Raw genomic sequence first — 23,581 nt, 5'->3', positions numbered from 1 at the left:
AAGACGTAACCAGAACTGTCCCCCTTCCTAACACGGCAAGCGTTCTTCTTTTTCCGATGCGCGTATGTGACGAACCCGCATTGTTTGGTAACAAAGTGGACCTGGATCTGTTCACGTGTAGACAGGAGAATGGCTTGTTGCTTGACAGTGTGGATCTGCTAACTACCGAGTCATGCCACGTTGGGTGCTAGCGCCGGGAATCGATGGCGCAAAGATTCCGCCGAACGGCTTATTTCCTATGGGATTTTAGAACAAGTGCACTTAAATCTGCATGCTGGATGCGACATTACGATGCAACGTGGACGAGCTGTCAAAAACACCTGATGTTATAATGCATCCCACTGCCGCGATATGAGCCTCGCGCCTTCGCCTTCACTATTGAGACATGTATAGGGAGTTGTCTCAGTGACTGGAATACTTCTAGAATACGGAGTTGTCTGTCAGGGCTGTCCACTGAGACATTTAACAAACCTGCATCCAAAAACCCCTTGGCCGAAGTCCCTCGGTGTTGGGTCGTTGGCAGCGAAACCCACCACACCGTCATGATGATCTGCAAAACAGACTTCTCGATCCAAGACACGTCCCCGATAATCAAGGAGGGGCCAAGTGGATCGTCACCACCAGTTCAACTCGTGCATCCCTGTTTTCTAGCTCTAGACCCTAGTTGATATGCCTCAAACAACCAGAAAGAATTGCAGAACCAACACGCATACTGCAAGACAAAATGATGATTCTTTCAATCATGTACTGATATCCCTCGGCATTGCCTGCTACGCTTTTTGATCCGCCGTCTCTATGATGAAAATGAAGTTATAAAAGGAAGCTCGTGAACCGCCCTAGTAAGGATCCATCAACGCTCAGACTCTTACCCTCGTAAACTATCAAGTCATACCTAATCTCCCCTTGTCGATCGAAATGTCTTTCCCCTTGTGTCTACCCTGGCCTCAGCGAGCCTACTGGGGCGAGTTTGACCTCAACGGACTCAAGATAAAACCTAGAGACCGTGCCCTACACGATTCAAGTTCCACCACCGATATCCCCCCGTACTTCTGGGGCAAGGGTCTCCGGGGCCGTGGGCTCGGGAGATTCCTCACCCGAAGGACTGCCAAGCCCAGACATTCTGGGTACACTGAAGCTAGAAGTCTGATCGGACGCGGTACTGTTGATGATCTCCAGCGACTCTCGTATCAAGCAAGCACTTTCGTTATTGAAGTATTCGAGGATATTGAAGATGCTTCTGGTACTTCGTCAACTGAATCCTTGTCGTCAGGTCCCAGAGTAACTCAGCTAAGACTCTCCCCTGAGCTAGAGGCATGGAAATCCTCCCAGCATGCGATCGGCAATGTCTTGCCGCCCAAAGGCGCTGGGTTGAGCCCTGTATCCCAAGAGATCCTCCACATCCTTGGCGCAGAGGATTGGCCTGAAGCTCTCAAGACGACGAACGCCCTGTTTGGATGCGGTATCGCTAGTCTTCTCATGGGTGCTGCTGATTCAAGCACCATGTTCTCCAACTACGTAACCGACATGGCCTTCTATTACGAACACGGATACAACTATGTATTTCCCAACCTTGAGCCGCTGTTGGAGAAGGGTCTTAATGATCCTCATGCACTACGAACCCCTGGCGGTCGAGAGCGTCGCGATGCAGTGGCCATTGGCAAGCGATACATCCAGGGCAAGATCGCCCTTGAGAAGAAGCACAAGGGCCATCTACTGAACCGTTCTGCGCGTCTTGATCGACGGACTGCTCAGATCGTGTCGCTGTCTGAGAGTAGTCTTCTTGGCATGGCGGCTGAGGCCACGGCACGAGGCTTTGACCCTGGCGCTGTCATGGCCGATCTTGTGTTTAGTTCACCAGGTACCGATGTCGTTGACGTTGGATGTGACCTTGTCAACTCAGAGGTCATGAACTCGTTCTTGAATGTCACTGATATCACGGATACTGGTGTTGTGAGTGAGGATGTTTTGAGGAGAATTTATGATGCGTATGCTGTTATGGGCGCGAGGATGCTCACTCAGCGTTGGCACGAACCTGTTGCGAGGATGTGTGCTGCGCTGTATACATGGCATATCCAGAACGATCGACATATGTTCTTTCGTCGTGCTTTGTTGGGTTGGTCCAAGGCAAGGAAGACGCCTGCTCAGCCTCAGAGTGAGGGCGATTTCGATGAGGTGTTTGACAAGCAATTCCGTCTGACTGGATTCTCTCGTCCTCTCGAGGCCAAGTACGCTTGCAACGGTGAAGACACCTGCGATCACGTCCACGACCATCTTGCGCGCTACCAAGAAGAGCCACTTCTCGAAGAGCTCTGGTGGTACCTCGTCACTGGCCCACTCGAGTATGTCCGGGGTGGCAAGGTTGACGAGGCTCGTGAATTGGAATTAGCCGAAGGGTCGAGGCTACGAATGGCCAAGCTTTTCGCTAAGGGTCGGGTATTGGAGATGGTCTGGTTGATTGCCCATGCGAACCATCACGCTTGGCAGGTCAACTACTTGTTTGAGGCTGCCATGTTTGGTAGCATTCTTGATGGAGGCAAATTGATTGGAAAGCTGGACAGAAAGGATCAATGATTATGGGTCATGATGCGATGATGATTGGATGATTTACGGACTGCGTTGTGTTTCTTAGAGTTGCTTGATAATGATATCTCTTATGATTAGAATAGATTACGAATTGATCTTCCATATTATTTCACTGAGCCTTCACTGGTAGAATGTCTTTGTGATCATCCATGTTTTTGATGATCAAGTTCTATTGAGATAAACAATTCGCTATGCAATCATGAAGAGAAGCAGCAAATTACCGAAATGCAGCACCCTTGCCCTCATCAAACAAATGTCATCCTCATCTGCCGTCTGTCAACATGTCATGTCAAACCTTATCAGCAGCTAAAAATGGGCTGACACAATTTCCGAACCTTCTATTCCCAATTTCCCCCCACCCAACAAACGAGAACAACGCATCACCCAGTGTTGCATCACCTAAAGCCTAAGCCGCTGCAACCTTTAAAATGTCACTATCACTCCCCTTGCTAAGCGGATATGCAGTCGCATCGGTGCTCGGACGCCACGTCTCAGCGTCACCCAACCGGTCAGACGTGAGTCCGCTACTCCCGGGGTTCTTGAACCCACGTTCCTGTTGTCGCTGAAAAGAAATCTTCCGAAGACGCTCGGTCTCTGCGGGCGTTAGGTGAAGCTGCGAATCCTTGTTAGATCATCATCAGGGAAAGCTTGGCGATCGAACTTACATAGACTTCAATGCCGATGGCGTGGATGGCCAGCGCTAGCCAGAGGCACATGGAGAAACCTAGCGACAGAGCGGATGCAATGTTCTCGGTACCCTCGCCTGACATGTCACCTTGAATGGCAACCCAGGCATTTAGATCCTGGCAGGTAGGGTATTTGGCGATCAAGGACTCGGTGTCGTCGTAGAAGGAAGCAACCTTGGCACATTGCATCGGGAGTCGGAAGCTCGGGTTCTTGGACATGGTCACCGCAGAGATGATCATGATAATCCGCACCGTGATGATTGAACCAGCCTGCGCGTGTTAGATGATGTAGTGCACGGGTGAGGTTGACGGGAGACCTACGTAGAACCACGCGCGCAGCATCCATGCACGGTGCTGCTCCAGCTGCAGTGTCTTAATGTTCCAAATCGCCAGAAAGAGTGCCCCAAGGAACATGATCGCCAAGAGACCTACAGCAGCTCTAATCGAAAGCGAGCCACCAAAAGCAACCGGCGCAATAATAATAGCACCGACAGTCCCGATAACAGCCAAAACAACAACGATATATCCATTCATTCGATGAACCAACAGCGCTTTGTAACGAATAAAAGGAACGAATTGAAAGACAGCCAGAAACGAAGCAGGAATGATGGTGTATAAGTGCATTTTAATGCCAATCTTGTAAAGGTCCTTTCTGTTGTAAGACCAGCATTCGCCTGGGCCTGCGCCGTTACCGGTGCTGTTGGGATTGCAGTAAATGCCGTTATAGTTGAGGAACATCATTCGCGCGAGGGCAAAGCCGAACATGGCACCGGCGAAGATGAACCAGAGAATGAAGTTGTAGCCTTTGGAGAAGCCGATTGGGTTGTAGACCTTGCGGGCCTTGGCGACGAAGGTGTTGGCTGGGGGGCGTGTTGGAGCTGCCATCGCGTGAAGATAATTACACTTCGTCGAGTACAGTAGTATAGGCTATTGCAATGACTGGTTAATTGAGTCCACTTTCTGGTTGAGAAATTGGCAAAGTTATATACAGACTGTCAAGTCATAGACTAGTAGCCCTATGTCTCGGCACTCAATATCATAGCTGTCATCCCCAATCCTCTGGCGCACAATAAATCTACAATCAGATAAACCCAACGGCAATCGCTCGCATTCACTTTGCCAAGCCCGCTTCAATCCAATCAAAGCGAATGCGAATCCCCCTCGTAAACGAAAATGCATCGTGGGGGATTGCGCGCTAAACTACATCGAGACTCAATCCGCGCTGGGAAAAAGTCAATGCCGTCATCAGCGACTCAAGCGAAAGCGAAGCACCAAGCGAAGTATTCAGTTGAAGGCAGAGTCCTTCGGCTTTTTGTGTTTGGTTCAGGCGGATGCTGTCTTTTTATGTTTGTCCTACGGATGTCAGAACGTAATATCTTAGCTGACGGCATTCGAACAGCTGATATCCAAAAATGGTTGGTGTGCCGGGTAGATCCAAGGCATGCGTCACCTGTCGAAGGCGCAAGAAGGGTGTAAGTCTACCAGTCCCTCTAACGGTCGTTGCTGATCATTGGTTAGTGCGATAAGAAGGTTCCTTTCTGCGGCCAGTGTCTCGCCCTAGGTATCCCATGCGAAGGATATGAGCGTCAGCAAATATGGCTCAACAGCGAAGGATCTGCGCAAAAGTCATACACTAAATCTCCTTCACGAAGTCCATCTTCATCACCTGCAAGCTCAACTACAGGTTCGGTAGTAATACTCCATGACTCACTCACAAGGACAGCTAGAGCCCAAAAGTTCACTGGCCTTTTCTGGTCAGATTATTTGTCCGGGGGAAGTGGTTACTCCTTGAAAGCCTCTGGGATAACGAGCACTAAGTGGATGAAGCTTTATGAGGCTCTAAGTGATGTTGAAGCTAGCCTCCAATACGTCGCCATGGCACTCAGCACAGCAACACTCGGTGCGAATAATAGCGATGTCCAACTCATGAACAAGAGTCAACAGGCATATGGATTAGCAATGCAGCAAATGGCAACGTCGTTTATATCCCCATCACGAAATAAGGATGGTATTCTCGCTGCTATTCAGCTCATGAGAGTATACGAGGTCAGAAAACCCCATGGATCTTGCCAGTTACAATGCTCATCGGCTACCAGCAATTATTCGGCGCCGGCATCTCGGCAGCTCAAAAAAACTCACCCGTGTCGCAGATCAAGGGTTTCAGAAAGCATATCGATGGGGAGACTGCACTGATATTGAGTCGCGGCCCTGAAGACTCCTGGTCATCCATGGGAAAACAGCTTCTTGCAGATGGCCGCCTAACTCTGGTAGGTCTCACCTTCTCATATGCTCCGTTACGGGCTGACAAATATAGATCAACGCGTACATATCGCGGCGCAAACGATCACCGTACAACAACGGTTGGAAACAATCAGAACTCTGGCGCTCAGTAACAAACTCACCGCTTAACCAACTCATTGATATACTGGTCGAAGTACCAGCGCTTCTAGAAGACCTGGACATCTTCAGAGAAACTCTAAATATCGAACTCTACAATTCAATCCTGGCTCGATGTCGCACCTGCGAGGTAGAGATATTAGCCCTGGGCTTGAGCTTTGGCGAGTCGCTTACTACTTACGACTATACATATACCAGGGAGCCCTTAACGGTACCGAAGAATGATGACGATCTTGCGATTGTTTATCTGAGCTGCTACTACTGGATGACTTGTCTGTTTATATACTCAAATTTGGGCTTCTGCGAACTTGAATCCATGGATATATATGAAAGAAGGCCTATACTGACTTACCCGAGCCAAAGGATTGCAATGTCGTATGCTTACAAAATTGCTCACGCAATACACCTGCTATTTGACCCCCCAGCAGGGACTTATAGCTCAGTAGCCGCATTCTTCCTTCTCGGGACTGCTCTACGATATCTCATCATGGTAGAGACTCATGGCGGTCAGAATATCATGAGCAAGGAGAGGATGCTTCTAGTGAACATATTTACCAGACCATTTCTGGGGAGTTTTGTAGGGAGGTTTCTTCAGAACCTACAGGTGGATGATGGTATCGACTATGGTTATCCTCCGGACATCCTCTTAGGGATGAGGGGTATTGAGTATAGAGCCAGAGTCTGGTGGTGCGGATTGCTGCAGGCTGGATTGCCAGAGTTCACACTAGAAGACCCATGTTATCCGTCAAAATGACAATTTGTTATGTATATTATCATTCTAAAACTATATACAAAGGAACCTCCAAGCCATCATGGCAAACGAACGTGTTGACCCAATCACTCCGTCATAAACATTGTTCATCGCTTAGCAAACATTCTTCTGGGCATTACCAGTAATACCCCAGTAAATGTTCTCGGCACAAGGCGACTCCCGAACAGTGTTACTGTTCACCTGAGCCTTGACGTAAATGCCACTGTTATTGGGGAACTCGCTTCGAGCTGCAACGCGGACCTCGCCTCCTCTGTTGATGACGCCATCTCGAATAGCAAAGTTATAACAGTTCTCAATAAGAATAGCATTGTTTCCATTATCAGCGAGATCAATGTTCTTGATCTCAGTGGCTCCAGACATGGAAACGCAGAAGATTCCGCGACCGCCACCACGAGAGTAGACCTTGTCGATAAAGACGTTGGTGGTGGTATATTGACCGTTGGCGAGTTGGCCATTGTTGTTGGCGAAGCGAAGGGTAGCATACCCGGTGCCAGCTCCAGCATTGATACCCTCGACGTAACCGACCTTGACGTTTCGAGACTCTTGGATGAGGAGACCGCATTCACCGACATCCTTGGCCTTGACAGATGTGATAGTAAGACCGTCAATCTTGAAAGTCTCGACAGCGTGGCTACCAGCACCAGTAACCACGATGTTACCCATAGAAACTCCGTAATTCCATTCCGCATCGCGATCAAAGCGAATACCAATCCCACCGCTAAGATTCAACGTAATGTCTCCCAAGCCCAAGTTTCTCGTCCCTGAGAATCTCAGCCCAAAGTATGGATTACCCGTCATCTTAAGGTACGGAATCTTGACATCGTTCTGGTTAATAGCCTCAATAGCACCACGACCAGATTTGTTGCCAACGTTCATGGTACCGCAGACCTCAAACGTCTTGCCGCTGGTGATGCTGATGGTGTTGGCGCCGATGCTGCCGGATGCTCGAACCGTGACGCGCTGCCCGCTGCTGATGCGGTCAAGGGCCGTTTGGATAGCGAGACGGTAGTCCGTGCCGGTGTAGACGTTTGCGCCGTTGACTGTGGCGGTGAAGGTCCCGGAGCCGGAGACTACGCCTTGGGGGGAGCCATCGCCGCAGGCTGCGGAGGCGGCGGTGATGAGGGCGAGACCCGCGGTCAGGACGGAAGAGAGATGCAACATCTTGAAGAGCTGATGATCTTGGGCGAGGAATCACTGGAGTCGAACCATCACTTCCTTTATATATCCGAAGCATCATCATAGCAATGATCATCTATTCGTGCGCTTTTCCAGACGATGATCCCCCAAACCCGGGGATGATATCTAGATTCAACCATCGCACAAGGATGCACGTCTTGGCGCAGAGGGGTACGTGATGTTCCATGTCGATAACGAGATGCCATTTCGGGTCACGCGGAAGTTTAACCTCCGCAGGGGATGCTGCGATGCATATTCTGGGGCATTCCTCCACCTATCACACCGAACTAATATGAAGCTTACCGGGAATAAAGCACATTAGCCTGGGGGCTCGGCACTTGTTGTCGAGAAGTCTGTCAGAAGGTTGATTTTTAAGCTTGAATTAATTTCCTGAATTGGTTAGAGGTTGGGAATTAAGCTTAGTGTGTCGCTGTCAACTAGACCGAGGAACCGAGGCTTATTGGTTTGGGGATTGTGAATATGATCTCGATTCATCTCACTAGGATACATCTGAAATGAATGTTCACGCCGTTATGCCGCCCGGATATTACAGTAATGTTGCGGTAAGGGTTAGCGAGTCAAAGCTCAATCTCTGCGCGCCAGTGCTATCATGTCAATAACGACATCTGGCCCTATTTCGCGGATCATTCCCTTCTCCACCTTCATCTTCCTAACAACAAGAAACGAAGTAATGAAGGACCTTGCTTAGCGCAAACAATTATGCTTTGGAAACTGGTCACAGGGCTTACATTATTTCTCTTGTGAAGGACAACAAACAATTGGACGTATTGCCACAACTTGGATATTTGCTTTTCGTCCACTGACAAGCGGTAATTTTCTTATCGCTTTTGTGTACACACTCACGTACGATTGGTTGGGGCTGTTTGCCAAAATTGCATACTGTTATGAATATGCACATAGTGATGGCGTAATCCTGGTATATGTGATAATCAAGACCCTCGGTGTGGCTGAACACAGAATCAGGCTGTGCATTTTGTGATTTCAGCTCTTCCCCTCATTTTTGCTGCCTGTCATATGGTCATCATCCTCTCATTTTGCTGCCTTCGAGCCAAGATACCCGACTATAGTGCTTTTACAGCGCCTTAGGAATGGCTTCATTCGAGACTTCGCAGTCTTGGCTGCCTAAACGGCAACGCGCTGATAGCGGGGATAGCGCCCGAACGTTGCAGTACGATGACTATACGGTTGGGTGGATCTCTGCCCTCCCGCTCGAGATGACAGCTGCTCAAGTTATGCTGGATCATAGACATGAGCCGCTGCACCAGCATCCACAGGACAGCAACTGTTACGAATTCGGAAGCATCAACGGTCATAACGTGGTCATTGCCTGTCTACCGAAAGCGCAGTATGGCAACAACAATGCGGCTATCGTTGCAAATAATATGAATCGGACTTTCCCCTATCTCCAATATCGTGTTCTGGTCGGTATCGCAGGCGGTGCACCCGGGCCAGTTGACGTACGCCTTGGAGATGTTGTGGTTAGTACCTATGCCATACAATACGATCTTGGCAAGGCTATGCCCAACAATCACTTTCAGCACATTGCGGAAGCTATCAGGCCTCCTTAAGCGCTGCTGGCTGCTGTTTTAAAAGTCGAAGCCAGACACAATGGAGGACAAGTTCAAATGCTAGAAGTTCTATCCGACGCTACAGCTCGAATGCCTCATTACGGTCACCCAATGCTTGAAGATTGTCTCTTCCTTAGCGAATTCACGCATGTATCATCTGGCGCAAACTGCGACAGTTGTGATCGGTCTCAGCTAGTCTTAAGGGAGATACGTCATAATGCCAATCCAGTGATTCACTATGGCCGTGTTGCCTCTGGAGATTCAAGTTATCAAAGATGCGCCCACTCGAGACTCTCTGTCCATGAAGATCAATAGTCTCTGTTTTGAGATGGAGGCAGCAGGTGTCATGGATTGCTTCCCTTGTCTTGTAATTCGTGGCATATGCGACTACTCGGATTCTCACAAGAATAAGGGATGGCAGGAATACGCCGCTTTGGTTGCCGCGGCATATGCAAAAGAGCTTTTGATGTCTATACCGCCTCAACTGTTGCAACACAGCAAGCGAAGAAAGGCACAGCACCCAACAGCCCCTGAACATATTAGCGCCGAAGCGGAAGAGTGTTTACGAGCGATGTTTGTTACAGACTCTTCACTGGATCGTGAGGGCATTCTTGATGCCAAGGGCGATATCTGTGAAGGAACATGTGAATGGATCCTATCTACAGATGAATTCAAGGCCTGGGATCAAAATTCCCCTCATCTACTATGGATTTCTGCGCCACCTGGTATGGGAAAGACATTTATGTCGATTTATCTTTCTAGATATTTTGAGGCAGTAGCGAAAGGGTCAGAATCTGTAGCCATTTTCTTCTTTTGCGACAACAAGATCGAAACCAGAAACACGGCAGTGTGTGTTCTGAGAGGCTTAATGAATCAACTCATATCTCATCAACCGAACCTCTTGAACACAATTATGCCACAGTGGAAACAACAATCACAGCGGCTATTCCAAGAAAATTCGTTCGGTACTTTATGGAAGGTCTTTGAAGATATGATTTCGCAGTCTAACTTTGGGACTATTTACTGCGTAATCGATGCCCTTGACGAATGCGAAGCCAGCTCGCTGTCCCTTTTGCTCCGAAAGTTGGAAATACTCAGTCGACGGCAGCTAGACTCGTCTCCCAAAATGAAGCTCATATGCCTTAGCAGGAGGTACCCAAAGAACATACCCGAAGCCCTTTTGCTGTTCATCAAGATGGAACTAGACACGATGATCGCTAAGGAAGAGGACATCAGTCGATTCATTCCAGTTCAAGTCCAGGAGCTCTCTCAGAAGAAACAGCTCAGTAGTAAGATGCGCTCTATGCTACAAGAGACTTTTCTGCGGAAGTCTGCGGGAACCTTCCTTTGGGTTAGCTACATGTCTCAAGACCTGCACAAACAGGGTGTGCTTGATTTCGAGGCCTCTCTAGACATGCTTCCGTCAGGATTGGACGCTGTTTATGAGAGAATTCTTCAGAGTATTGACTTTGAAAAGGGAAAATTGATCAATGCCATGCTCTATTGGATCCTGGTGGCCGCAAGACCCTTAACAGTATGTGAACTGTGTGAAGCAGTAAGCATGAAACCTACAAGGCTCTTGACCCGCGAAGAGGTCTGCATTGAGCTAATCAAGTCTTGCGGCCACCTGCTTCAAATCGACAGTAGTGGCAGGTTAAGCCTCTTCCCAGAGACCGTGACATTTCTACATCAAAGTGCAAAGGACTACCTAATGAAGTTCGATCTCCCATTAGGTTCCCAGGCAGCAGATCTAGCATACACCCAGCTCCACGAGCACGCTACAATTGTTTTGATTCGATACCTCGAACAGATAAATTCCCGTAAAGGAATTGCAAACGAAAGCATACATGATATAGCGAATGATTTTCCATTGGCCTATTATGCTGTCGAGCAATGGGGATTTCACTTCAGGGAATTAGAAGATATTACTCAGGTCATGCGACACGGCATGGCCTTCTTCGAAAAGGTTTCAGAGATTAGACACAAGTGGCAAAACCTGTACGAACTCGAAGAAAGTGTGTATGACTCTGAAACCGTACCTTTGCTTCATTTGTCTGCCTTTCTTGGCCTGGATAGCTTGGCGGAGTGGTGTCTGAGACAAGATGGAGAACGCGATATTGAGACCGAGTGGGAGGGCGTGGCACGCACAGCTCTTGTCATTGCCTGCGAGAATGGTCAGGAGAACATTATTTCCTTGCTTCTTGACGCAGGCGCCAATCCGATTGCCGATATAAATCGCACAAGTGCTCTTGGCGCTGCTATAGTGCACTGTAACAGACGTGTTTTGCGCGTTATGGGACGAACAGAACCTTGCCGGACGTTCTTAATCAATAGCGCATCTGACCAAGATGGCAGTTTGATCTATATAGCAGCCGATTTCGGCAATGAGGATGCATGCCGCTTCTTAGTCGAGGATCTTGGTTGGGATCTCAACTGGCAAAGTGGAACTGTTGGTTACAGGGCGCTACTATTTGCGCTATCAAGTTGCAATTTCGAACTCATCAGCTGCTTTATCAGAGAGTGGAATATCCCTATCAGGAATCACTCGGAGGTCCTCGAAGAGGTATGCACTTCTTCGGCATTTGGAAGCAATTTCGAACAAATTATACGACTCCTAGTGGATCATTGCTCCATTGAGATTAATGCTACAGACTCAAAAGGCCATAATGCCTTATGTTTCACATTTCAACACAAGCACAGGTGGTTCTCTCCTCTTTCCAGCATAAGAACACTATTGCAGTTCGGCTGCAGTCTTGACCAGACCGACCGCCGCGGCCGAACACCAATGCACTGCCACACAAAACAAACCCTCAACACCAATATGCTAGACTTTCAAGCCACAATGGACCTATTAGTCTGTAGCAGTCAGCATGGCATCAACCAAGTGGATCTGGACGGACATACTGTATTGCATTGTCTCGTACAGAAATGGCTGACTCGGTCGAGCTATGAAAGACCTTATTACTGGTCTCTAGAACACATGCCACAAGTAGTAAAAGATCTTTTGGACTTAGGTGTGTTGATCGACATAGGCAGAATAATGAAGGGCTTATGGGCTTACATATGCTACAGGATATCCAGGACCGATATGACAAGATGCTTGGACCGACGGCGGAAGTTCATAGAAGCTCTATGGACGAAGCTATGACATTACTTGAAAGCTACTGTACCGTTCCTAAACATTAGGACAGCATTTCAGTTTGTAGCATTTATAGCGAGCATCCATCACAGGTTTCCAGCAACAGACTCGTGGCTGCTAGCACAAATTACCACAGAGAACCTAGTTTGCAGCAACCATAGAGTTCCAAACCGGGTGACTATTGAACGAACTGGTATTTACGATATTGCCAACTAAAGCGAGTAAACCAACTTCTCAGCACTAATTGGGCGCATGTACTCTTCTGGTCGCTGAATTTTTGACCTGTCACTAACTAAGCCCGTACCAAGAAGACGAAATCCATCTTTTGTTACTTTCTCAAGACCTCCAGGCATCATTCTCACAGGATTGGGCTCGAGTTGCGCCCTGCCCGATGGAAGTGGCATACTCAAGAAGTCGTAAAACTTCTTTGCGAATACATGCGCATCTGGATTCGCCGGGATGACAGAGTCTGTTTACGGTAGTGAGTTGCTGACCGAACTTGCAGGTGAGTTGGGGGGTACTGCTGATCCACTTACCATTATACCCAACTTCAACACCAAGACCTTCCCAGACAGCGCCATAGGTAGGTTTGATAGCTAGTAGTGCTGGATCATATTGTCCACCAACTGGCCCGCGAATTACTGCGAACTTTGCCGAAGGAGCCAGAGTCTCGCGGGTTTTGTACACTGTCTGACCCTCTGAGATACAGTCCAGCGCAAGATCAACGCCGTCCCCATTCGTAGCGCCCTTCACCTTTTCAACCCAGTCATCATCTCTATAGTCCACGAGGACATCATAACTATAGGGCTCATTCCGAAGCATATCGTGCTTAGATGAACTAGCTGCGCCTATCAGTCGAATAGACATTCCAGATACCGTGGCAGCTATGCGAGCGAGCTGCGCGGCATACAGCCCTACTGAAGTCGATGATCCATAAATGAAGAGGTTGGTGATTTTGGTATCGCCTCCGGACGTCGATTGCGGCGCCAAGGAAAATAGAGATGGCAAGCCAAGACGACCGAATAGAGCCTGAGCTGCAGTCAAGCCGCACATGCTAATCGTCGAAGCTTCTTCGAAACTCAGACTATCGGGGACCTTCCACACGAGATCATAAGGGACGACTATAAATTCAGCAAAAGCTCCAGGACGATCATTGACGGATGAAGCTATTTTCATCAGTCTCTTTCCAAGTAGTTAGTAGTGAAGTACGTACCCCCTTGGAGAAAACCAGCAACACGAGTCCCGACTTTGACTCTGGGATCAGATAAATCAGTGATCTCGGATCCAGCTTCAACAACAACGCCAGCAAAGTCAGTGCCGACAACTCTCTTCTCTTGAGCTGCAATTGGTGACGACACGTAGAGTTGATCTACTGGGTTTAGCGCTATGGCGCGCACATTGACAAGAATCTCGTTGGAACCTGGTGTTGGGCGATCGGCATCTTCCACGATTGCCGATTTCAGGGATGTATTTAGAACAAGAGCTTTCATTATCGCTATAGATGGTTTTAAATTTGGAAATGGCTTCTTGAAGGGGATTGAGAGAATCATAGGGCCTTTATGTATTTATTCCAGCTTATAAATGCCGGATCTGTCAGCTGGTAGCTGATTATTAATGAATTAGTTTATGGACAAACGACCTTTCTGTTCTTAAGATTCGGATCAAAGTTTCTCCGCCTTGCAATGGTTGGCCGTTGACATACGATAACACAACATTCACTCTTCGCGTGTTCCGATAGCTGAAGCTGCATTTACGATAATATACATAATCAGCTATCTCAAGGTATGGCCCATTATCTAGATACCAGATGATTTTTCTTGCGAAAGTGATTCCTTAAAGTCAATCGTAACGTTATCTGCGGGGCAAAAAATAGAATCACTTACTAATGACGGCTATCGTGACGTATTAAGGGTTCTCTCCTCCAACTTGCTCTAATCTTTTTTCACAAAGCCACTATCGACCAGCCTTTGCTATTCCGGTTCATCGCGTCGCTCACCTCTATCACCATCATAGTCGTTCCCTACCATGTAGGAGTTTATGACCACTGTGCTGGTGGGGGGCCACTCCGCATCATGTCCCACGGGATTGAGAAACAGCTCTCCAAATTGGCGCCTGTATCCTTCATTAATATCGCCCCCGTTGACGAATTCGAGGTGAGATCGGTCGAACCTTTGAGATCCTCCGCCGTATTTCGAACGCCGTGTCCAAGGCTATCTCCAACAACTCATTCCCCTTAGTTCTTTCTGGAAACTGCTACGCGAGCACGGCGACAATGGCTAGCCTCAACCAAGCAAGGCCTGCCTCAGTCACTGCCAAGACTGTAGTGTTATGTCTGGATGCCCACGATGACCTTGATACTCCCTCGACGCACGAAAATGGCTATCTCGACCCCATGGCCGCTTCGATGATGACCGGCACGAGCTGGCATTCCTTGATAAAGACTGTGCCGGTCACCAGCCCCTTGATGTGAAAAGCAGGATATATTGTGGCCTGCGAGATGTCTCAGAGATTCAACGCAAGACAGCCAAAGATGCGGGAGTTGATGTCATTTGGGGTGATGCGAAAGAGAAGGTGAATTTTACAACTGCTCTCGCTGAAACACTAGACAGAAGGGATGAAGTTCAGGAAGCACACATCCACTTTGATTTGGATGTTCTCGAGGACTCCCTAGGCCGCGCCAATGAGATCCCATCGCCTGGAGGCTTTCTACCTGAGCATGTTATAGGGTTGATGGGAATGATACCCACCAAGATTAACCCAACTTCGCTAGTCGTGTGCTCCTTCAATCCACGCTTAGAAAGGGGGGACACAGTAGCCAGGCTTGCTTGTCGGGGTATTTGTCGACTTGTCAATAGTTTGAAGGAGAAGGGCATTTTAGTAACTAATAGCTAGAATAGCTAGCATTATAATGTTGTTTAATAGATAAAGTTAGTAAACAAATACTAACTGTAATTTCTAAGTAATGACGCTATCCGTCATCAATTAGGAGGTTGGGGAAGTGTCTGGGCGTGGTTAGCTTTTGGCGCTCTGCTGTAGTAACCCTCTCTTTCCCCGCTCATCATCATCGGAATATCACCTTGCTTCCGGCAGTTTCTTTCTTACAGCCCCGTCATATTAAGATCACATCCTAGCATATCTAATGTAATCCCTAAAATGGTTGGTCTGGCCTCCCTCCTACAAGATGTTCTCGTTGAAACCTTCTCTTACTTTTGTCTGCATTGTCGAGGCGACCTAAGACCTCTCAAGGGAGTCGGAACCCCAAACCAGCAAAAACGGCGGTGCCGTGAACCTCAGCAGCCCGACTAAAAGTCATGGTACTAGATTGACAAATATACCTTGTTCTCTCTTGCGGCCTCTTGCAAATCACTGCATGCTGTGATAGAAGATATTCTGTACCATGACTTTGACCTGGCTATGGAGACTCTGAGTTGTCCGAGCTTTATACCTTTGGCAACAGATTGAACCAATTTATGCGTACCGTTGGAACACGCAAAGACCTCGCTGGCAAGGTTCGCTTCCTCTTTGTTCATCTAAAACACTCCAACGGATCTGTGAAACGAATCGTCCTATCTTTGAAGCAGGGTGCCGCTGATCTCGGTATTGACATTGCCGAAGCCTTGCGGCACCAGGCAGAGTCCTTTACGAAGTCTTGGACGCTTGAGCAGATCCGGGTATTCGGATGACAGGAAGAGTATCCATTCATGCTCAATTCAGCTTTCACTAATGAAATCTTGGAGTATCCACTTCTAAGCACCCGTCAGTATTATATTGATAGGGGGTTGGTTCCGAAACATTACTCAATGACGGCGAATAACCTGTACAGGGCTCTGCACCATGAGCTCATACCAATGCTGATTGCACTGCTCCCCAAGCTGAGTCACATCATTTATAAATACACGTCAGTGTTTAGCATGTTTGAACACACTGCTCTTGATGCTCTAGGAGTGACAGAGCTCCCGTATGTTCGGACATTCGAGATAGATAAGGAACTGTTTTCCATTTTCAAACGGGCGCCGAACTTGGAACAGCTTGGCATTACAAACTCCCGTTTCCGCGCAAGGGATCAAGGTCCATGGGGCAACCGGTCCAAGATCAGAACCCTGCGGTTGGGAGATACATCATCACTCAGAGCTCAGCAATCGACTATCTTTCGCAGCCAAAGACCTCCGGTCGCTCGTTGTTGAGTCTAGAGGAGCATTCCCAAGTCCCTGGTTTCCTGCAAGTGCTGTTAAAAGGTTACACGATTATCGACACAGTTTGAAGACGTTAGATTTGGACCTTCGCGGTGCGAAACTCGTCTCCCCCCGGGGCCACTGCGAAAGCACGCTTCAAGACTTTGGGAAGCTTCAACATGTTTTTTTGAACACACGACTTATGTTTCACATTTCAGCCGACCAAAATTCGATTACTGAATTACTACCGCCATCAATATTATCACTGCACTTGCGCTTGGACGGTGTAGAATTGGATTCAACTGAATGGCAAGAGTTACCGTTTAGATTTGTGGATAGGAGCGTAAAGCAGCAAAGAGAACTTAGCCACTTAAAACAGACCTTGCTAGAGCTTGCTCATGTCAAGGCTGAACGCTTTCAAGATCTGAAGCATATTGGCCTCGACTATTGGGACAAGGTGGACGCAGCCGTCCATGGGGCTTTACTTGAGGCAGGTTAAATTTGAATTTGTGCTCGAAAGTTGGCCACCGGCTTATCAGAAATGAGCCAGGTAGGGAAGATGATGAAGAGTGGATGAAAACGCAAATTCGCTCTGAGCTAAGATCAGCCCAAACTGGTGTAGGTCTCGAGCGGTCCTTGGGTGGGCTATGCTAAGGGGCGTCTACATGCACAGCCCGGTTCTGCATGTTTCGTGCACATCTGGCGTTGGCGCCCAATCCCTAATTCGCTGCGTGCATAGCCCTGCCCTGGATGATTTGCCCATCAAGCTCTGCACATCTGTGCCAAGATGCGGGGTTAGGTTGCATGGTGTGAAGTCAATCATATATTATTTATCCGTGTCTCTTTTTTCTTTCTAACTTACCTCTAACCTTTGTCTCAACCCCCCCATTAGTCCTCCAATCTCTCGGTATGTGCTAGCCCTCCGAAACTGAATCTTTATCAGACGCTGACCATCTCCTCTAATTAGATATTGCCACCGCATGGTTCATTTCATTCCCGCAAAACCCAACATGTCATTTAAATACGACAAACTACCAAACAATGATCTTTTCCGCATCTTTGAACTCAAGCCTGGAAAGGATGTCGATCCCCTTCATGGCAACCTTCGAACATTTCCGCGAAAGGAGGCTCCTGCCTATGAAGCTCTTAGCTACATGTGGGGCTCTCCTGATCGGGTGAAGCACATGGAATGTAACAATCAAAAGTTCATGATAACCGTTACCCTGGATTCTGCACTGAGACGTCTGAGGCTAGCTGATGAGTCTCGATATCTGTGGATCGATCAGATTTGCATTAATCAAGACTCTCTAATTGAACGCTCAGAGCAGGTAAGTGTCATGAAAGATATTTACTCTGGATCTAAGCTCGTTACTGCATGGCTTGGTCAGGCAGACCCGGGAGAGGCAGCCGATACACAGACAATAATCTCAGCACTTGCAGCTATCGAATTCCAGCAGTTTTGCTTCCTGCCTCATTTTCCAGAGAACAAACGCTTACTGGAACTTGGGCTTCCTACTAGAGAGTCACCAGCTTGGGGCGCTTTAAACTCCATGTTACACGCCCCTTATTTCTCAAGGATTTGGATCATACAAGAACTTGCAGTTGCGCCTACTTATAATCTCCTGTGGGGAGATTGTTTTATACCAAAGGTCGACTTTGAGGCTTTTCAAATATCCGTGGCCCGTCTTGGAATGATATACCCAGATCCAGGTTGTCTATACGTAAGAATGGGAGGACCGTCAGCGGGTATTTGCCCCACCATTGAGTGGACTGTTCCCATGTGGTTCTTGGGTCAATACTGGAAAGGCGAAGACCTACTGGAGCTTGTTTCCAAAACGAAAGCTTCCCAAGCGACTGACCCGGCCGATAAGATTTTTGCTTTAATTGGACTCGCAGGCGAGAAAACATTTGGTATTATCCCAGACTACACCAAGACTAAATCAGAAGTTTTCACAGAATTTGCTTTGAAGGCTATTTCAGAAACAAGAAACCTCAAAATTCTGAACTACTGCGAAGTAGAAGATCCAACTGTCCAAGATCGGCTTCCTCTGTGGGCACCGAGGTGGCATCATGAGGTTACGGGCCATTATTTCGATATGACCGGCGGCGACTTTAAATCGTCAAATGACATGGAGATCTCACTTCACGCATCGACTAACGCAAAGGTCTTGCAGTTGAAAGGTTTGCATATCGACAAAGTCAAAGATACACACAGCCGCCCGACCATGCAGGTGAACATAGATTTCATGGCTATGAGTCGGATGATCATGGATCATGAAAGCCTTCTGAAAGTTCAATACGGGCCGTACATCATCAGGCCAATTGCTTTAACAATGTTGAACGGCCGAGTCGAGGCTAATCATCTTCAAAGCCGTTTGGGCCTCCCCGAGCATGATTCTTATCTCCAGTTGTTTACAGAGCACGCACTGCAATCATTGGTATCATCTTTTTACTATAAAAACGATGGCTACGACAGAGATCGGAGAGCAACGATCCAGCTGATCAAATTGGCAATGGATTATAGGCCGCCATGAACAGAATCTAAGCCATTCCAGAATGAGCTCGCGACATGGGAGTTCTGGAAAGATAAACTTATCAGGCTTTACCCAGATGACATGGGAACTGCATTATCCTATTTCGAGGTTATTTGCAGGGCATCTTGCGCCGTTCCTAAGGTCTCTGTGAAATTTCTTCATTTCATCGCACGCTTTTGGCGCAGAACTTTCTTCATCACGGAGAAAGGCTACATGGGCACTGGCCCCTCTTCGCTAAAGCCCGGAGACTCTGTATGTATTCTTTTCGGCGGAGACACCCCATACATTGTTCGCCCGAAGTCCTCTACCAGCGATGAGTATCTATTTCTTGGAAACGCGTATGTACATGGGATAATGGAAGGAGAAGCTATGACTACTTGGGAAGAGCAGAAGGGTAGCCAAGATCCGACATTCCAGGAACAGCTTTTCAAGTTATTATAAGCAGTTTCAAGTTTGCAATAGCATAAATTATATACCATACTGTACTTTCTCAGAATACATCCCGTCCCCTGGAACTAACTGTACTTCGCAGCCGTGTCTATAGCAATAGTCCAACCGTTTGTCTAGTCACTCCAATTTCGTAAGTAAAGGGATATATAGAAAGAAGTTTTACCATAGCCGCAAATCTCTACTAGGGTTTGAAGATTGTGTCATGCGGCTTATGTCAAACAGGGGTAGCCTGGCACATATAATAGCAGCTATATGAGCTACAGCCTTATGCCGACATCTTAACTAAACAGGAGGAGCTTTATAAGTTCATGATTCAGATGATAGGACAAAGGCCAGCTACTATTATAATCCAGAGGCATTCAAAGATAAGTTGTGGGTCGGGACTTGAGAACAAATTGCATCTGCAAATAAAAAAAGCTCCAAGTAGGGTAGTACTTGGCTTTAACTCGACTGCATTAATCGCTTTCTAAATTCTTTACTTCCAGTAGCAGATGGTGAGAGGGATAGAAAAGGTCAGTGTACCATAAATCGAGCCGACAAGTAAGCGACCTTCGAGTGGACTGCAGAATAGGTTCTAGAACAAGAGCTTGTTCTCTCTTGACATGAATTTGGCTTAGGCCGGTTACTGACCCGACTTCTTCTCGTTCAATTCTCTTTGCCAAGCCAGCTAAAGGCACGCGAGTCCTCGTTAAAAAGTCTCAAATCGTTATCTGATCCATCGGATAAGATGATGCTTATCAGATAATCCATCTGACGTTGAAGAAGCATAAGACTAGTTGAACCTTGATCGCTTAGCGTGTATAAATTCGCGCAACGGACCCAGCCGTCAACTTTGTCGCCCTATAGCAACACACCAGCGACGCCTAAAAGTGTTGTTAGCTTGCCAAGAGAGGCTGAGAAAGAAGCTTAAAAGTTAGCGCTTCTAGCTTAGAAGCCTCTGAGGTCAAGGGCTACAGAGCGTTGCCATGATAGCGGAAATGCATGAAGATAAGGGTATTTGTGGCCATATAAGGATGGGATCGTCACTCTTGACAAGGACTTCTTCATACAAGCTCCTTCTCACAGTTATTGTCAAGTTCTACCCCACCTAAGTGGATCGGTCGCTATGAGTGAACAAAATCCTGCCAAGCATGAAGGTTCATCAGCTCTGACAGAAATGGCTCCTGAGCCAGCTCTCGACGCCGTCAAAGCTGAGGATTCTGTTTCAGTCTCAATCATTCAGACCGAAGACGACCGTCCCGTTGTCCCAATGACCTGGAGACTTGGTTCCGTGCTTCTTATCTGTCTCATCAGCTTCGGAGCGTCTTGGTCTGCTCGTTTAACATCCTCACTCAAGAGCACCATTAAGAAGGAACTGGACATCAACAACACACAATTCGCACTGCTTGAAGCAAGCGAAGAGTTCTTGGTTACACTATTGATGATGGCCTCTGGCATTCTGACGGACCGCATCGGCGGTGCTGGTAAGTTCTGTTGATCTCTTATTCACTTTGGTATCATTTGTTGATTTATGTAGGTGCCATGCTCTATGGAAACTTAATCATGACGGCGGGGGCTCTTGTTATCGCGGGTGCAGCGACATGCAGGTCCTTCCCGCTCATGATATTTGGTAAAGTCACCGCTGCGCTAGGTGACATTGCTACCCAGATCGCGTACTACAGAGTATTCGCGGGATGGTTTGCACCTGGTGGAGGCTTTGGTACGACTATAGGTCTCCAAATCGGTATCGCAAGGATTGGGGGCTTTGTTGGAAGCTCTACGGCCAACGTCATTTCCAAGGTAAGAGATCTCTAATACTCCAACAGATAAATATGGTAACTGATTTGCTTCCTTAGAATACCGGAAACTTCGCTTGGGTCTTCTGGATCGGCGCATGCGTTGCCTTCTTCACGAACCTGTGTACCCTCGTCTTCTTCGTCTTCACTAAGATCGCACATAAGCGCTTTCGCCCCCCTCCTGATCCCGCAACTGGTGAGCCGTTGGCCGAGAAGAACAAGACGTTTGACCTTAACAAGATCATCCAATTGCCGTGGGTCTTCTGGACCATCATGCTTTTCTCGATGGTTCAGACCAGTTGCTCCAATATCTATTCTCAAAATGCTACTGAACTCGCTGAGCATCGTTTTGGAGTGGATGCTGTGGCGGCTGGTTGGTACGCTTCTTTGTCGCAATATGCTGGTAAGCCATACACTTCAGTCATCCGCGCAGAGTTGAGGGGCTAATTAAGACATGCAGGCTTTTTCCTCAGTCCTTTGATCGGAGCAGTCATCGACACTTACGGCCACCGTGTAACGCAAATGGCTATCTGTGGCACTGGTATGCTACTATCGATGGGCCTCATCAACTGGAGCAGTACAACCAGCGGCGCGGCGGCTTCCTATGCCTTTTACGCCATTTTCAAGACATTCGGTCCCGTGACGATTATCGAGGGTATTCGAACGAGTATGTGGCATCAAGATGTTTTTGGTACTGCGTATGCTGCCAAGGTGACAATGAATAACGCGTGAGTCAATCCACTTCCTTACGGAGTCATGAGAACTGACACCAGAATCAGTACCAACATCATCATTCGTATCATCACTGGTGTCATCCAAGACGCCGATGACGGTTCTTACGACCGAGTCACAATTGTATACGTCTTCCTCGCCACAGCCTCCACCGTTATATCATTAGCAATGCTGCTCGGCACTTTCTGGGCTCCTGACCTACGAATCCTGCAATTCTCACGAAAGCAAAGAATATTACGTGGAGACATAATTAATGAGCGAAAGTCAAAGAGTCAAGGGCCTAGTGGCAAGAAAGCGAGAATGATTAGCAAGGTCTGTTTCGTGGCGCTGTTTGTGTATGTGTTGGGAAGCTGGGCGGCTTGGATTTGGGGAGCTGCAACGGGTCATAATTAAACGCCGCGAGCTGCTGCAAGATGAACTAGGAGTATTGTTTCTCCTGGAAAGGTCAAGGTTTATGAATCGTGGCTGCGGAAGCTTGATGCGGGACCGCGGGTTAGTCTGCGGAGCCGCACGGATGTTGGCCGATATGACACACACTGCAGCCCCGCGAGGACGAGCTCAGGCATCGTCAATCAGGACCGATAGTCTCGCTTCTATTCAATGACTCATTTAGTCTAATCTATTTACGCACGACCCTCAACAATGTCCACAATTAGTTCTGCTGTCTCCTCCGTCTTCTCCACGAACGGACTATGACCTGCTGCCAGCCTTGCAGATCTCATCCCAGGCGTTGATTCAACAAGTTTTTCCTGAAGAGGCAGTAAAATCAACTGATCATTTTCGCAAATGATGTATGTCTTCGGAATAGTGATATCCGAGGCGATGAAATCCAGACTCGTCTCAAACGCATCCTGAGAATGCGGCTCCGTAGACTCCAAAGCTTTATCTATCGCTTCTTCAGTACAGCCACTGTACACACTCTCCCTTGCCCCCTCCGCCATTCTAGTAATTTGATTCTGCCAGCTATTAGAGATGCAATGCAAACGCATTGGTGAAGATTACCTTTGTATACTTCTCAGCGGCCTGTAGCCAAGGCGGATAAGACCCACCAAACGTGGTGATGAGATCCCAGCCTTTGACCGGGATAGCAAACGCAGCTAAGAAAATAATCGAGTGGAATCCACCCTTCAAGCCGCGCTTCGCACGATCTTGCGTGCCTTGGCCTTCAGTCGCGGCAGTCGCGGGAATGCCGCCGTAGGAATGAGCGATGAGAACCACTTCGCGACCTTTGGAGAAGAAAGGTTCTGCTGTCTCGATGATCTTGGCTTTGTCTGCTTCCCATGTTACGCCGTGACTTTCAGGGCCTACGGAGGGGAGCTTGGGGGTGATGCATTGGTAGTTGAGGTTGGTGAGGGCTGATTTTATGGCGTCGTAGCATTTTGGGGGATGCCATGCTCCGTGGATGAACAGTAGAACTGGCTTGTCGCTCATCTTCAGTGTGACCTGCGGCTCTGAGTTGATGTGGCTGGCTGTTTCATATCATAAGAGGGACCGAGCACACTTCTTATAATTAGCCACAATATCATGATGCAGGCTCTGCAGAAAACAGCTGATTAAGCAGTCCACGTGGATCCCT

The 23,581-nt window shown here is 47.9% G+C and overlaps 10 protein-coding genes across 10 annotated transcripts; 6 read left to right on the top strand and 4 right to left on the bottom strand.

The window, feature by feature from the left end:
- Positions 1–915: 915 nt before the first annotated feature.
- On the top strand, positions 916–2,571 carry J7337_012230 (uncharacterized protein; the record flags this gene model as incomplete). The annotated part of the gene is made up of 1 exon (XM_044829760.1): positions 916–2,571. The coding sequence occupies one exon, from the start codon at positions 916–918 to the stop codon at positions 2,569–2,571; it is 1,656 nt and encodes a 551-aa protein (XP_044674676.1).
- Positions 2,572–2,989: 418 nt separating this feature from the next.
- On the bottom strand, positions 2,990–4,154 carry J7337_012229 (uncharacterized protein; the record flags this gene model as incomplete). The annotated part of the gene is made up of 3 exons (XM_044829759.1): positions 2,990–3,196; positions 3,249–3,539; positions 3,591–4,154. The coding sequence occupies 3 exons, from the start codon at positions 4,152–4,154 to the stop codon at positions 2,990–2,992; spliced, it is 1,062 nt and encodes a 353-aa protein (XP_044674675.1).
- Positions 4,155–6,531: 2,377 nt separating this feature from the next.
- On the bottom strand, positions 6,532–7,599 carry J7337_012228 (uncharacterized protein; the record flags this gene model as incomplete). Its single annotated transcript, XM_044829758.1, has 1 exon — positions 6,532–7,599. The coding sequence occupies one exon, from the start codon at positions 7,597–7,599 to the stop codon at positions 6,532–6,534; it is 1,068 nt and encodes a 355-aa protein (XP_044674674.1).
- A 1,124-nt stretch (positions 7,600–8,723) lies between these two features.
- On the top strand, positions 8,724–9,203 carry J7337_012227 (uncharacterized protein; the record flags this gene model as incomplete). The annotated part of the gene is made up of 1 exon (XM_044829757.1): positions 8,724–9,203. The coding sequence occupies one exon, from the start codon at positions 8,724–8,726 to the stop codon at positions 9,201–9,203; it is 480 nt and encodes a 159-aa protein (XP_044674673.1).
- A 238-nt stretch (positions 9,204–9,441) lies between these two features.
- Positions 9,442–9,982, top strand: J7337_012226 (uncharacterized protein; the record flags this gene model as incomplete). Its single annotated transcript, XM_044829756.1, has 2 exons — positions 9,442–9,928; positions 9,966–9,982. The coding sequence occupies 2 exons, from the start codon at positions 9,442–9,444 to the stop codon at positions 9,980–9,982; spliced, it is 504 nt and encodes a 167-aa protein (XP_044674672.1).
- Positions 9,983–10,329: 347 nt separating this feature from the next.
- On the top strand, positions 10,330–12,389 carry J7337_012225 (uncharacterized protein; the record flags this gene model as incomplete). Its single annotated transcript, XM_044829755.1, has 2 exons — positions 10,330–11,766; positions 12,276–12,389. 2 exons carry the CDS (start codon positions 10,330–10,332, stop codon positions 12,387–12,389), a joined length of 1,551 nt encoding a protein of 516 aa, XP_044674671.1.
- Positions 12,390–12,554: 165 nt separating this feature from the next.
- On the bottom strand, positions 12,555–13,832 carry J7337_012224 (uncharacterized protein; the record flags this gene model as incomplete). The annotated part of the gene is made up of 3 exons (XM_044829754.1): positions 12,555–12,811; positions 12,879–13,463; positions 13,556–13,832. 3 exons carry the CDS (start codon positions 13,830–13,832, stop codon positions 12,555–12,557), a joined length of 1,119 nt encoding a protein of 372 aa, XP_044674670.1.
- A 3,692-nt stretch (positions 13,833–17,524) lies between these two features.
- On the top strand, positions 17,525–19,048 carry J7337_012223 (uncharacterized protein; the record flags this gene model as incomplete). The annotated part of the gene is made up of 2 exons (XM_044829753.1): positions 17,525–17,689; positions 17,843–19,048. The coding sequence occupies 2 exons, from the start codon at positions 17,525–17,527 to the stop codon at positions 19,046–19,048; spliced, it is 1,371 nt and encodes a 456-aa protein (XP_044674669.1).
- A 1,606-nt stretch (positions 19,049–20,654) lies between these two features.
- On the top strand, positions 20,655–22,398 carry J7337_012222 (uncharacterized protein; the record flags this gene model as incomplete). The annotated part of the gene is made up of 5 exons (XM_044829752.1): positions 20,655–20,961; positions 21,015–21,277; positions 21,334–21,676; positions 21,734–22,001; positions 22,053–22,398. 5 exons carry the CDS (start codon positions 20,655–20,657, stop codon positions 22,396–22,398), a joined length of 1,527 nt encoding a protein of 508 aa, XP_044674668.1.
- Positions 22,399–22,947: 549 nt separating this feature from the next.
- J7337_012221 (uncharacterized protein) lies at positions 22,948–23,436 on the bottom strand (the record flags this gene model as incomplete). Its single annotated transcript, XM_044829751.1, has 2 exons — positions 22,948–22,968; positions 23,008–23,436. The coding sequence occupies 2 exons, from the start codon at positions 23,434–23,436 to the stop codon at positions 22,948–22,950; spliced, it is 450 nt and encodes a 149-aa protein (XP_044674667.1).
- Positions 23,437–23,581: the final 145 nt, after the last annotated feature.

This window comes from Fusarium musae, chromosome 10, assembly GCF_019915245.1.
Source record: "Fusarium musae strain F31 chromosome 10, whole genome shotgun sequence".
Taxonomy (NCBI): domain Eukaryota; kingdom Fungi; phylum Ascomycota; class Sordariomycetes; order Hypocreales; family Nectriaceae; genus Fusarium; species Fusarium musae.
This window is presented reverse-complemented; position numbering and strand designations above follow the sequence as displayed.